We start from the raw sequence: 13,474 nt of genomic DNA on the forward strand, positions 1-13,474 counted from the left end.
CAGTGGTGAATGCATAACTAAAGGCCCAACAAGGACAGCAGCAGAGAGAGATTATTATGAGAATACAAGCAAAAGAACAAGTATAATGAAACCGGATGCAACATTGCCACCTAGTGGCAAAAATATATGGGACTGGGAAGCAGTTGAACAAACACTGTTTGCCTGACCAAAGCTTTGCCTGGGTTTGTGTTGAAAATATAATGACAAAAATAGACTTTAAGGGCAGAAGGGACTGACAAAGATTCTTCCTCTGCTCTTAAAAGCGCTCTTGACGTCACACAGAACCGCGCTTGAATCATACAGGCTGTTTCTCATGTCCCTTTACCACCAAATGGGAATGTAGTAGCCTCATGTAATTTCTCCCTTTGTTTCGTTAAAAAACAAAAAGCGTTCCAATTGCTATAAAGCATCATGCACAGATCTCATCTTAGAGCGCAGCAGAGAGACAGCAGGTTTAGCTTCAGCATTAGCTGTGGCCTTGGCGCTGGGTGGAGGAGGAGCGGAGCTCAGATATTCACAGTTCCATTACCAGAATTCTCCATCATCTTGGTTTCTCCGCAGCAAAATCTTCTCCTTCGGGCTGAGCAGCTCCCAGTTCCCAGAGCTAGGGACAGAAACAAGGCAGCTGATTTTGAAGCGATAACTAAATAAATGCTCCAAATCTATCTTCAAGTTCAAGAAGCTCAATACAGAAGTCTGCCATAAGATCAGTTCCCACTGTAACAAATCTCTGGCCCCAAGCAGTTCACCGTTCGCACTAGACTCTGCACCATGGACACTCAGAATGGCATGGCAGAAGCAGGGCTAGAACCTAAATCCCTCTAGACCTAAAGCATAGGCTTGATCTAGAGGCAAATCTCCATTAGCTGCTAGCCATAGAGGTCCTATGTAAAACAGCTGAGCAGTTCTGATTTTCTTCTGTAGAGAGCACTAATGTTGGATCGCACACTGGGGTTGTCCCATTCCATGAGAATTTTTGAGATTTTGAATTTTTTTCCTGTCTTGAAAGAATGAAATGTCAAAATCTAAAAAAGAAATTATATACATTTTTACTATAAATTCACTTATGTTTCTAAAGAAAGTCATTTTGACCTGAAAAGTTGAACTTTTTCATTTTGATATTTTCAAAATGGAACATTTCAACAATTTAGAAACTTTTTTTTTTCATTTTTTTTTTGAATGGGAAGTTCATCGAAACAGGCCCTCTCCTGAAAACAGTTTTGGTTTCAACTAATCAGCATTTTCCAAAGAAAAACATGTCAGAAAATTCCCAACCGGCTCTACTGGCCAGTTCATTAGATTATACATGCTACTTCCAAATGTTTAAAATATAGACCTTCGGTTCTATTTTGTTTGTCAATTCTGTGTCAAAGGACACGTAATCAGAAGAATATTCTGCATCAAGTACCAGAGGCAGCTGGAAGTGATTTATAAGTCAGGCCTAGGTATGCTCTTCATTCTTTCTTCAGTGTGGCCAGCTTTCATGTTATCATGTGACGGACGCAGATCAGAGGAAAGTTACTCTCTCTTCATACAAGGCAAAATCCAGACATGTTCACAACACCCCTTCATAAAATCTGAGCGAAGAGGATTTGTGCAGGGAACTAACTGGAGCTGCCAAAGAAGGAATCCGCCCCAACCTAAAATGAGGGTAGGTTGCAGCGCTACAGCACAGTGCTTTTGCAGCTGTCACTCCAGCCTCTGAGCTGGAATAGCAGCCACGGTCCCTCTGCGACTGAGGGGCAGTGGCTACTATACTTACTATGCCCTCTGTAGGGGAAAAGGAAGTTCCCAGCCACTGCATCCATGTAAACACAGATTCAGGGGCTCTTCCACCACTTCCCTTGCCATCTCTACTTGTGCCTTCCACTTTGTCATATTCAGAGCCAGCCTGATGCCTACTTCCCTGAAGAGCAGGTAGCTCAGGCCCTGCCCCACTCTAATCTCAGAATCCCAGAAGTTGCAGTATATAGAAGGTCTTGCATGAGCTGCAGACAAAGGGGTGAATGTTCTGATATAGGATGGCAGATCACCTTACTATTCTAGCTGTCCTGGGAGCAGCCTCGCTGGTAATCAGAAAACACCTGTGTCTGATGCTAGATCCCGCCGTGTTCATTATTTTGCATTATGAAGAACCCCCTTTACATTATGTGTCCTTTGACAAAAAAAAGCAGAACCAAAGCTCTGTGTTTTAAATGCTCGGAAGCAGCATGTGTGAAATAACTAAGTTAGTCGAACTGCATTAGCACTGGCTGATCTAGCAAAATACCTCCATGAAGTCATTGCCTTGAAACCAAAGGGTATCTGAAAGCAGCCCCACCTGTTCTATTAATGCGGATGTCATCAGCACTAATTTATGCCTGCAGGTGGCAGCATCATTTCATCCACCCAAACCTCTCCTCAGCACTAGCCCTTCCCTGTTTCACTCACCTATCGCTCCAGTCTCCTTTCCATTCAGTTTTCCCCCATGGATTTCTCAGTCTCACTAAATTTTCCGGTCCATATTTGCAAGTCACCTGCACAAAACAAATAACATTGAGTTTACCAGGGTCTCTGCAGCCTTTGTCTGGTTTATATTTGCATAATATGCCATGGTGACTCCTCTCCTTTTACTGAGTGTCAACTCGCGCTATTCTTTTTAGTTACTCTGCTCAATGCGGAACTCTGAACTGAGGCCCGGAGTGATTAAGTGTCTTGCCCACGGTCATGCAGAAAGCCTGTGGCTGAGCCAGGAATAGAGCCCAAAGCTCCAGAGTCCTAGTTCAGGGTCTTAACAATAAAACCATCCTCACACTACAACATCTGTGTAACTCCCTAGCAATCAACCTGGAGTAGTGCCTGCATAGCCGAGGGCAGGGCCGGGCCATGAAGACTAATTCTATCAGTAGGACGAATAATCCAAGGCAGCCTAGAACATTGCTACAAGAATCTTAATTTTAGCACTTCCTGAAGTTGAATGTAACTGGGGGAATGGAGGGGAGGGGCACTGTGCCTGGCCTAGGGGGCGGAGAGAGGGTGAAAGGAGTTTCCTCTCTCCACACTCGCCTTCTTGTGTCTTTGCGCAGGTTCTAGGCACAGCAGCCGCGCTTGTGCTCTCCTGCATGGAAAGACTGTTACAAGGCAAGTGCTGCTGCTGCTGCTAGCCCTCCCAGACACAACGGGGCCGTGGTCCCCAGCCACGAGGCATGCTGGAGTCAGGCACTCTGCACCTTGTGAATGGGATTCTCACTGAGCCTTTTCACCTCTCGTTCCGAAGACACCTCATGTCAGCAATTACCTAACGCTGTTGTTACAGACAGCCGTTTGGTGGCCTGAGTCTCAGTCCATTTCCAAACAGTGATCATCACACAAACCACTACCAGAACTGGCTCTCATCTCAGCCAAGACACCAAGAAATAAATGGGGGCCAGGGAGGTTAACTCCTCTTTACCAGCGGAGGTTGAACCTTTGGGTCAGGGATGAGCCCAATGAGCAGGGTGAGGAGTGAGGAGACTTGCCCCCCCCCCGTTTGTGCACCTGCTAATGAATAAATAGGATGCTGATCTCTAAGATGATCTTTTACTCTACGTTTGCCTCATGCCCAGGATCTGGGAGACCTGAGGTAGGCAGTGGCTTGCCAAGCCATCTGTTTGATGGCCTTTTCTGCACCAATAACAGCAACGAGAGCTCTTCCCACCCATGCTCCATCCCATCCAACTGGCTTTGGGTCCGATGCTCTATCTACTGACTCTCTCTTCCGCTAATCCCTCCCCCCGACGAACTGAACTGATCCAATCCGGAGGCCAGGCTGTCTGATCAGTTGCAGGCTTGGACAGGGCTTCTTCGGTGCTTTTCCCTTAACCTTTGTATCCTGCTGTGACACTAAATGGTGGGACATTCTACCACTTAGTGAAGGTGAGCAACCCCAGTGGGCCAGCCTTTGCTCCACAGTGGTCCCACAGCCAACCAGAGATGTTAACTGGAGGCTCCTCATGGAGCTGTGAGCATAAGCCTGTGGTTGGTGCCATCCACAGACACCCCTAATGCCTGCACCTTCTGCAGCATACCCTGGCACAGATCTATCCAGAGTGCACCAGGCTGCAGCACCTCTTGCTGGGATTATGGCTGCACTTTTCCCCACATCTGTCCCTTTATGCATTCCATGCCTGTGGCCCACAAAGTCACAGAGCCTCCTTGGCAGTCTTCTCCTGGTGCTGGACAAGATAGCCAGCCATCAGTCCAGAAGGATGCCAAGTGCTGCGGGTCTCAAACCCCAGTCCACAGGGCTCTTAGGAGCCTGTATATTCCAACCCACCACTCAGTGACCTCTTAACAATCACCAGCACTCGAAGCTCAAGTCTGACAGAGCCCTGGGATCTGAATGGTGGAACACCAGGGATCCTGACTGGTTCCTTGCTTCTATTTAAACAAAGCAGAGAAACAAGAAGTCAACTGTGCAAGTAGATTTTCCCCGCTGAGGACTGCCCCCCCTGTGCTACCTGCTCCTATTGCCTGACTCAGATCTCCTGGTAATCTCACCCTGCCTGTTTCCTGATGCCTGACTCTTGGTCTGCCCTCTAGGCTGTCTTGGCCTCTGATATCCTGGCATCCTGACCCAGCCTGTCTCCTGGCTTCTGATTCCTCTTCTGACCTCTAGGCCTGACTCCTATTCCAACCACTAGGTCCAACCACCCATGTCCCAGTCATGACCAAGGAGGAAGCTTGAGGGGAAGGTGCTCTGTGATTGTGGAGACTATTCCCGTAACTTGCTCACAACATGTATCTGGGCAGAGTTCCTCTGGGCAGTTTCCACCATCTCTTCGAACTCCTTAGTGGAACAGTGGGCGCTGTCTGGGGTTCTGTGCTTTGTGTCCCCATCCAGTTTCTTCATTTTAAACCTATGCCCCCACATTCCTATTCCTGGTTTTCATTTTCCGTACCATGCATTCAGATGGCTTCTGGGCTCTGTGGCCTCTCACTCGGTTGCACGGGTGTCCTAGGTAGGCTTAGGCCCACCTGCCCAGAATTCAAATAGGCCAGCCCCTTTCATTTTAAGATAAAGGGAATTTAGACAGCTCGGCTTAGCATGCTCTTGTAGGTTATACCGTCAGCAGAGCCCGTGAGTCAATTACAGCCTGAGATTTACCCTGAGGTCGAGTCAGTGTCGCCTATGTTTTAGTCCTGCTGGTAAAAAGAAGGCAGTTTTGAAAGGAAACCTGTCTGAAGCACTCCTCATTTTCAAGCCACCCGGACATCACTTAAAAGGGAGTGGATGGGGCATGAGGCTCCCCCAGCACAGCACACGGCCTGCTCACGGTCTGACCAAAGGCTGCAGCAGGGAATGCTGCTGGCATTAGAGACAAGTTTGGAGCTAGAGAATCAGAGTTGCCCTTACCTTTCTAATACCAGTGACTGTGTAGGCATGGCCAGCCACCAGCCCGTTCTCTAGGACCCTGGCTGTCTGCATACAGGGAAGAAAAAGAGAAAAAGCTGCAGCAAATGTATTAATAAAGCAACAGCTGAGCCCAATATTGCCCTCAGTTCTGTGGATGCAGCTCCCAGTGGAGCCAAAGGGAGCTATACATGAAGATGGAATTTGGCCCATTGTAACTACAGACTGGCTCCAGCCAGAGGTGAAAGTAAGCCAGTATGGTCCTGGTACGGCGTACCGGCAAGAGCTGGTACACAGTGCCGGACTGGACCAGCTTCTCCGGCGGTGATTTAAAGGGCCCAGGGCTCCAGCCACTGCGGGGAGCACCAGGCCCTTTAAATTACCACCGGAGCTCCGGCAGCCGGGCTTGGGCAGGGATTTAAAGGGCCAGAGGCTCTGGCCCCTGCGAGGAGCCCCGGGACCTTTAAAGCGCCACCTGAGCCCTGCTACCGGAGCTCCGGCAGCACTTTAAAGGGTCCAGGGCTCCCCGCAGCGGCCGGAGCCTCTGGTCCTTTAAATTGCTGCTGGAGCCCTGCCACCGCTACCCCAGGGGCGGCAGGGCTCCAGCGTGATTTAAAGGGCCCGGAGCTCCCCACCGTGGCAGGAGCACCGAGCCCTTTAAATCCCCGCCCGAGCGCGGCTGCTGGAGCCCTGGGCCCCTTAAATCACCACTGGAGCCCTGCTACCGCTACCCCAGCCCTAGCCCGAGCCCTGCCACCCCGGGGTAATGGCGGCAGGGCTCCCACGGTGATTTAAAGGGCCCGGAACGCTGCAGCAGCCAGCGCCCCAGGCCCTTTAATTCACCCCTTAGCCCTGGGGCTCCCTGGCGCCTCTGCAGCTGGTAGCTCTGGGGTGATTTAAAGGCCCTGGGGCTCCCAGCCACAGCCAGAGCCCGAGGGCCTTTAAATCTTGAAGGTCCCGCCTCTTCCGGCTGAAGTTACACCTCTTCTGGTTAAGTTACTTTCACCCCTGGCTCCAGCTGCAAAATTCTGATCTGGGCTCCAACGCCGCCTTGATGGCAAGGCATTTAGAATGGGGGGTTTAGTTGAGCCCATTACAAGACGGGAGCCATTTGCAAATCTCAGACGTAGGTTTGCAGTTCAACTCCACTCCCTACCCCAAAGCCCAGACCCATCTCTGACTGTAAGAAATGTGGAACACCAAGGGCAGTTTAGAAAAGACATGCAAACTTAAAAAGAAACCTGTGATTTTAAAATAAAGAATGTGAAACATGCTAATGTGCATCATCTTAGATACCACAGGGATGGCAGCTATCGAAAAATGATAGAGACAGATGTATAATAAACTGCTGCTCAGCTTGGTGGAGGGAATATTCCCAGGAAAGATGGGGCTGGTGTTAGCCCATCCATCCATTTGACATCAGACTAGGCCTCACCCCTAAATGCGTCTGGCAACCCATGAGAGATCTGCTGTAGGTTGCTCTTGTCAGTATATCCCACAGTTCAGGAGAAGCCTCTGCCAGTTTTATTGTCATATTAACTCCGCCTGTAAAATCCACCAGCGCTTCCGACACTTGTCCAATCTGCAGATCTTCATAGGAGCCATAGAGCCTAGCAAGAGAGATATCAGTTTATCTGCTATTAATTTGTGGTACAAACATAGCTAATAGGAGGGAGGGCTAGCTCAGTGGTTTGAGCATTGGCCTGCTAAACCCAAGGTTGTGAGTTCAATCCTTGAGGGGGCAATTTGGGGATTGGTCCTGCTTTGAGCAGGAGGTTGGACTAAATGATCTCCTGAGGTCCCTTCCAACCCTAATAATCTATGATATTAGAGAGGGGCAAACTCCAGGATGGGCTTGCAAAACCAAAGTGAAGGTGGAAATCAATGATTCATTTTATATGAATCCTCAACGTTCAGGAGGAGGAGCAAACACATAATGGATTTTGGGTTTGGAAGGAACTTCTGGTTTCCTCTGTTTCTAGTCTAAGCCCCTTCACTAAGAAGTACTGAAAGGATCTCCTACACTATTCCTTTCATAATCATATCTTAGCTAGTTTCTTCTGAATATCTACTGCATCTTAAGACTTTAGTCCACTGTCTGATTTTCCTCACCATTAACATATTATTTCAAAATAGCAAAGCCAAATGGAATTGTCTCAAATTTTAGCTAGTCTCTCATTGACAGAAGGCTAGTGTCCAGTGAAATTTTATTAATTTTCCCTCTTTCATATTGTCTCCCATCTAATATTTATTTAGAATTCTCTCCCATTCTTGGGATCGTTTTTCAGACCAAATACATTAAGCTCCTTCAGTGTCTCCTTGTAAGATTATGAAGGTCATGTATCATCTAATTTGCTCTTCTCAGTGTTGTCTCTTTTTTAATGTTGATGAATGGAGCTGGATTAACAGCCCTGGAGGAATGGGACTGGAGTGTTCAAACGTGACTTTGTGGAGTGGTTCAAAGCGAGTCCTTCAATTTTTGGGTGCCCAACTGGAGTTATCTTAAAAGGGCCTGATATTTAGAGGGTGGCTGCTCAGCCCTGTCTGAAAATGAGGCCCCTCTAAGGTGTCTCAATTTGGATAGCCAAAAAATTGAGGCACCCCAAATCACCAGTCATTTTTTGCAAATCTTGGCCTAAAGAACTATACGAGTCACAGAATAAGTAGTGTTTACAGTGGCAATGTAAACTTCCCCACCCCACCAACCATTTCAAGCCTACCCTAGAAGAACCTTCTCCCAGGGTGAGTGTATTTCTGTCTCCATGACCACTGCTTCTTAGGCTCCTATACAAGGGTTCTAACTGGGGCTAATTATCATGTAATTATCACTACACCAAAAAAAAAAGCTAGATTTGGTAGCTTTTAATTTTTAAAGTATAGAGATCAGAACCACACACAATATTCTAGATATTGCAAATTTTACAATGCCTATTTGTTAGAGAGAAATAACTGCATATGCAGGAGGCAACAAATTGTAGATAGAGATTATCTGCATAAAGCACAACGATTCACTTACTTGGCATACGCCTTCTCCAAAAGGGCTCCCCAGAAGAGATTCTTACAAACGGAGGAGAGAAAAACCAGCTGACCAGCCTCGTTCACTGGCAGTCGGTCATCGACCACCACATCAACCCATTCGCCAAAGTGCCAAAACTGCAAGGGGACAGGAACGAGCAAATATTTCACTGGGAAGTAACCCGCTCTTCATCAATAGAAAAGGACCCATCTATTAGCTATGGGCTGTAACAGGCTGTCAGAGTAACATGTAACCTGTTAGAGGGTGATGATTCTATTGTGGTCAGTGGGTTCTGCTGCCTCACAGGTGCAGCTAGTTTTTATACATGGGTGGGGTAAAGAGAAATGGGAGTAGGTCTCAGGCTAAAAGAGAGACCAAGTGTGTAAAGATTTGGAACAAGTGGGTCCTGAGGGCAGCCATGCTGGGGGGTGTAGGAGTGGTGAAGACTTAGGTCTGGTCTACACTGGGGGGGGTTCGATCTAAGGTACGCAACTTCAGCTACGCGAATAGCGTAGCTGAAGTTGAAGTACCTTAGTTCGAATTACTTACCCGTCCTCACAGCGCGGGATCGACGACCACGGCTCCCCCGTTGACTCCGCCACCGCCGTTCGTGGTGGTGGAGTTCCGGAGTCGACGGGCGCGCGTTCGGAGCTCAATATATCGCGTCTAGATGAGACGCGATATATCGAACTCCGAGAAATCGATTGCTACCCGCCGATATGGCGGGTAGTGAAGACGTACCCTTAGGCTGGAGTAAGGTAACCATAGGGGCAGCCAAAGCTGGATAGAAGGATTGAGCATAAACTTTTTATATTCACCAAAAGGGGTGACTTTATTTTGACTCTGAGTGTGTCACTTCATTTAAAGAGGGGTTGGGACGACACCCACTTCCTGACTTAGTTACCTATTCAGATCGCTCACTGAGGGCAGCGGGAATTGCTCATGGACTATCTGAGAACACGATCTTAGTCACGGCACCGTCAAGTATAAGGAATAATTTTTGAGGACCTCCAGTGCTAGGGGGAAGAACACTCACCCGGAAATGGAAAATGCCAGCGTACTTCCTATCAAAGCTTTGGTTTTGCGGCACGACCACGGCCAAGATGTCTTGGTGGAACGTCAGCGCTTCCAACGCGGCCAGGAACCAGCAGTTTTCTGTACCAAAAGAATGAGCAATTACACTGGGGTGGAATCAAGACAGAATGATTGCTGTCATTGACAAATATTTTTGGAGGAGGCAGCATGTTCGATGCTTTTAAGTTATAACTACACCAAAAAAAATGGGGATGCGCTAGATTTGTGTTTTATTAAGACAAAACAGGTTTAGTGCTTTACTGTCCTCTCATAGCCTTTTCATTTGGAATGGAGTACAAATGAATTTGGAATTTCACAAAAAAAGTTTGCAGTGAAAATATTTAAGTTTTCATTAAAAAAAACAAACCTTTTTTTTTCCTGTTTCAACAACCAGAATTGCCCAAACCCCCAAACTGTTGGGGGGGTTTCTACAAAAACTTGAAATTTTTCACAGGGAAAAAATCATTTCCTGACCAGCTCTAACAGTAATGATCTGCGTTTATTATACCTTGTGTCTGAGGATCTTGAAGTACTTTACAAATGTAATGAAGCCTAAGACCATCTGTTACCCTTTTAACCTAGGTAAACTGAAGCACAAATATGACTTGTCCAACCAATAAGTCAGTGGTGGAGTTGAGAATAGAACTTGGCAGTTCTGCTCTAACCACTAGACCACACTCCCGTTTAGAAGAGGACAAGTCTTACACACCTTCACTAAGTTACTCACCCTTCCTCTTCTCACTTCATAACAGATGCAAGTCAAGGTGGACACAAAGCCTGCTTTGTGCCCAATACACATATCGCAGTAGTCACAGGCCCTTCTGCTGTCTATGTGATATGAAATATATTACATGCTCTAGTGACTAGGCACAGTGATAAAGCTCCTATTGTTATCATTTGCGTAGGATGCATGGCACTTTATAGACAAGTATGAAGATAAGGTCAGTTCATGTTCCAGCACCAACATTAATAAAAGTCATGTTTATGGCATACAGTGGAGCTTTCAACTAGTTGGGACACTTCCCACCTCTTTGGATCACATCTTAGCCTAGAACATTAGCTTCTTTGTTGAGCATATTACATAATTACCTAATCCATCTTATGCAGAGCTGGAAGGATATTGAAATCAACACCCTTTATATGCAGTCTTACACAGTTCTAATTAAGCTCAAATTGCTCTGTGTATAGCTATATATACAAAAGAGAAAGCAGCCGTACCAACCAATCCTTGGCAGAGATCAAGCCGTCTTGTGTTTGCAGTATAAAATATTGGAGTTTTATGCAGCTCCTGGAAGGTACAAGACCAAAAGAAAGAGAGAGAGAGAGAATGTCAAATCATTGCAGAAGTCCTGCAAAACCTTGAGGACTGAATGGCTTCTTCTGAAGCCACTTCACCACTAATGGAGTGAGTTTCTGAGGAGTCTAAGGTCTCTGACATTGCGTCTGGAGGTCTCTGTCATGTGTCTAGAAGAGGGTGTAGGGAAGTCACCTCACTCCTTTCTGACTCCTGGACAAATCAGGGATTTTTTGCTTTGCTGGCAATTTCAAAAAGTCAGAAAAAAAATCATTCTGGGTTGACCAAAATGTTTTGTCTCACTTTGAACGATTTCATGATTTTTTTTTAACAATATGAGTGGAAACTGCGAAACCGAAAAACCAAAAACGTTTCATTTTGAAAATGTTACAGTGAAATAATGTTTGAAATGAACAATTTGGTGAAACTGACACAAATTTGCAAAACAACAGTATTGCCAAATCAGCATTTATCACCAAAAAGAGTGTTTGGACTGAAAAATTTTACCCAGCTCTATTCCTAACAGAGCTACTCCTGCTGCTGAGCAGGTCGGGTTTCAGATCCTGTACTGATGCCATGAAATAACTATACGATTATCACCAAGACATTGTTTGTGGTTCCAGAGTAAACTGATTTTTAAAGATACCTTAGGGATTTTTTCTCCCTTTGTTTCTCTCATAGTATAAATACACAGCAGAGTTGAGATTGTTTCAGTGCCATAACTGTGCATTTATTACCTTAACATGTTTGGATTTCTTTTAGGTGTAGCCTTAACTTTGAATTTCCTGAGTTTGAAATGCCTGATTTGGAGATAATTAAAACAATCCCTGTAAGGTTTTTCACTCTTGGGTTACTAACATGTATATTAAAACTTAACTTTAACAGAGTTTCTTGTCTTGGAATTCTATGCTGCTGCTCATTCTTTTACTCTTAGTACTGAGATTCCAATTATATAATTCACAACAGAGGCTACCTCCTGTCAAGTCTTCAACAGCTATGACTAATAACTGGGGGTACGTCCAGACTACCCGCCGTATCGGTGGGTAGCGATCGATTTTTCGGGGATCGATATATCGCGTCTCATCTAGACACAATATATCGATCCCCGAATGTGCTCCTGTCGACTCCGGAACTCCACCAGAGCGAGCGGCAGTAGCGGAGGAGCCGCGGACATCGATCCTGCGCCGTGAGGACCCAAGGTAAATCGATCTAAGATACTTCGACTTCAGCTACGCTATTCACAATCGATACCCCCCCTAGTGTAGACCAGCCCTGGGCTAGACAATGAAGAAAAAAACCTAACTGATAGCTGCTGAAGAACTTTCTGTGGCCGCAAAAACTCTGTGAGTAATAGTTCAGAAAGAAGACATATTATTACCTCTCCGGGCAAATTCATAAAATAAATGCCATACTTCTCTTTCACTATTATGATCCACAAATTGCTCAATTTAATTTTCACACTGTCGTCTTCCCCATCAAGGGTGGCAGAGAAATGCCAAGCACTCAAAAGACACTTAGAGTAATTAAATTCTAACCCTTACCCCAGACGAAACCGCTCAGCCTGTACTTATGTGAACAGTCACAGAGTATGTCTGCCCTGCAATTAAAAACCTGTGGCTGTCAGCAGCATGGGGATTTCAGAGCAAAAGGCCTCAAACCTGTGCAGGTACTTCCAGGGTATACAGGTAGAAATACAAAATGTGGAGGCTCTTCCAGAGCACAGGGCCCACATTGCCCCATCCATTCAATCCTGCCACTATGTTACTTTATTACTGCGCCTATGGTGATGAGCAGAAAGGTTATATTAGACAGATGGATGGACTGTGGTATATTTTTTTCAGTGCACAGACATTCTCTGCATATGTCACTCTCCATCGAGTCAAGATGATATTTTACTCAGCGATGTCTGAACATTACAAATGCTCCATAGTGTCATGGGCCATAAAAATGTCAAATAAATCTAGCAAGTAGTTCTGGAGAATCAGAGTATGGGGAAATTCTTTTCTACCATAAATCTCCCCACAAACCACCCGGGACTCCTGCCCCATCCAACCACCCCATTCCCTGAGGGCCCCTCTGGGACCCCTGTCCCCTGACTACCCCTAGACCCCCGCTGTCCCATCCAACCTCTCCTCTCATTCCTGATGCCCCCCCGGGACCACCGCCCCATCCAACCACCCCTTCTCCCTGATCCCTGACTGCCCCCTGCCACTCCATCCAACCCCCCACTTCCTGACTGCCCCCCAGGATCCCACCCCCATTCAACCCTGTTTCCCCCCCAACCACCATCCACACTCCTGCCCCCTTACCACCACCCTGAACTTCCCTGCCCTCTATCCAACACCCCCCCTCCCCCGCTCCCTGCTCCCCTTACCATGCTGCCTGGAGCACCAGGGGCTGGCGGCACTACAGCCACACCATCCGGCTGAAGAAGGGCCACGCCACCACCGCCATCATGCAGCACAGAGACCAGGTCTGCGCTGCCCCAGGAGCTCACAGCCCCAGGAGCTCACAGCCCTGCCGCCCAGAGCATTGCACACAGGGCTGGTGCAACCATTTAGGCGACCTAGGCGGTCGCCTAGGGCACTAGGATTTATGGGGGGGGCAGCATTTTCTTCAGCAGCGACTGCAGCAGCCGGATCTTCGGCCGCCCCGGTCGCCGCCGGCATTTAGGTGGAAGGAGCTGGGGCAGGGAAGCATGGGGAGGGGCCGCCTGCAG

The 13,474-nt window shown here is 47.1% G+C and overlaps 1 protein-coding gene across 1 annotated transcript in view; it reads right to left on the bottom strand.

Annotated features, from left to right (window-relative positions):
- The window catches only part of CAPN14 (calpain 14), a 103,054-nt gene that overhangs the window by 15,693 nt on the left and 73,887 nt on the right, over window positions 1–13,474 (bottom strand). The window contains exons 4-10 of the mRNA XM_045010072.1: window positions 10,680–10,749; window positions 9,424–9,542; window positions 8,388–8,524; window positions 6,807–6,981; window positions 5,375–5,440; window positions 2,431–2,516; window positions 530–604 (exon numbers count right to left, since the gene is read on the bottom strand). Coding sequence (XP_044866007.1) covers window positions 530–604; window positions 2,431–2,516; window positions 5,375–5,440; window positions 6,807–6,981; window positions 8,388–8,524; window positions 9,424–9,542; window positions 10,680–10,749 — 728 coding nt within the window. The remainder of the gene's footprint in view (window positions 1–529; window positions 605–2,430; window positions 2,517–5,374; window positions 5,441–6,806; window positions 6,982–8,387; window positions 8,525–9,423; window positions 9,543–10,679; window positions 10,750–13,474) is intronic.

Source organism: Mauremys mutica, chromosome 3, assembly GCF_020497125.1.
Source record: "Mauremys mutica isolate MM-2020 ecotype Southern chromosome 3, ASM2049712v1, whole genome shotgun sequence".
Lineage (NCBI taxonomy): Eukaryota > Metazoa > Chordata > Testudines > Geoemydidae > Mauremys > Mauremys mutica.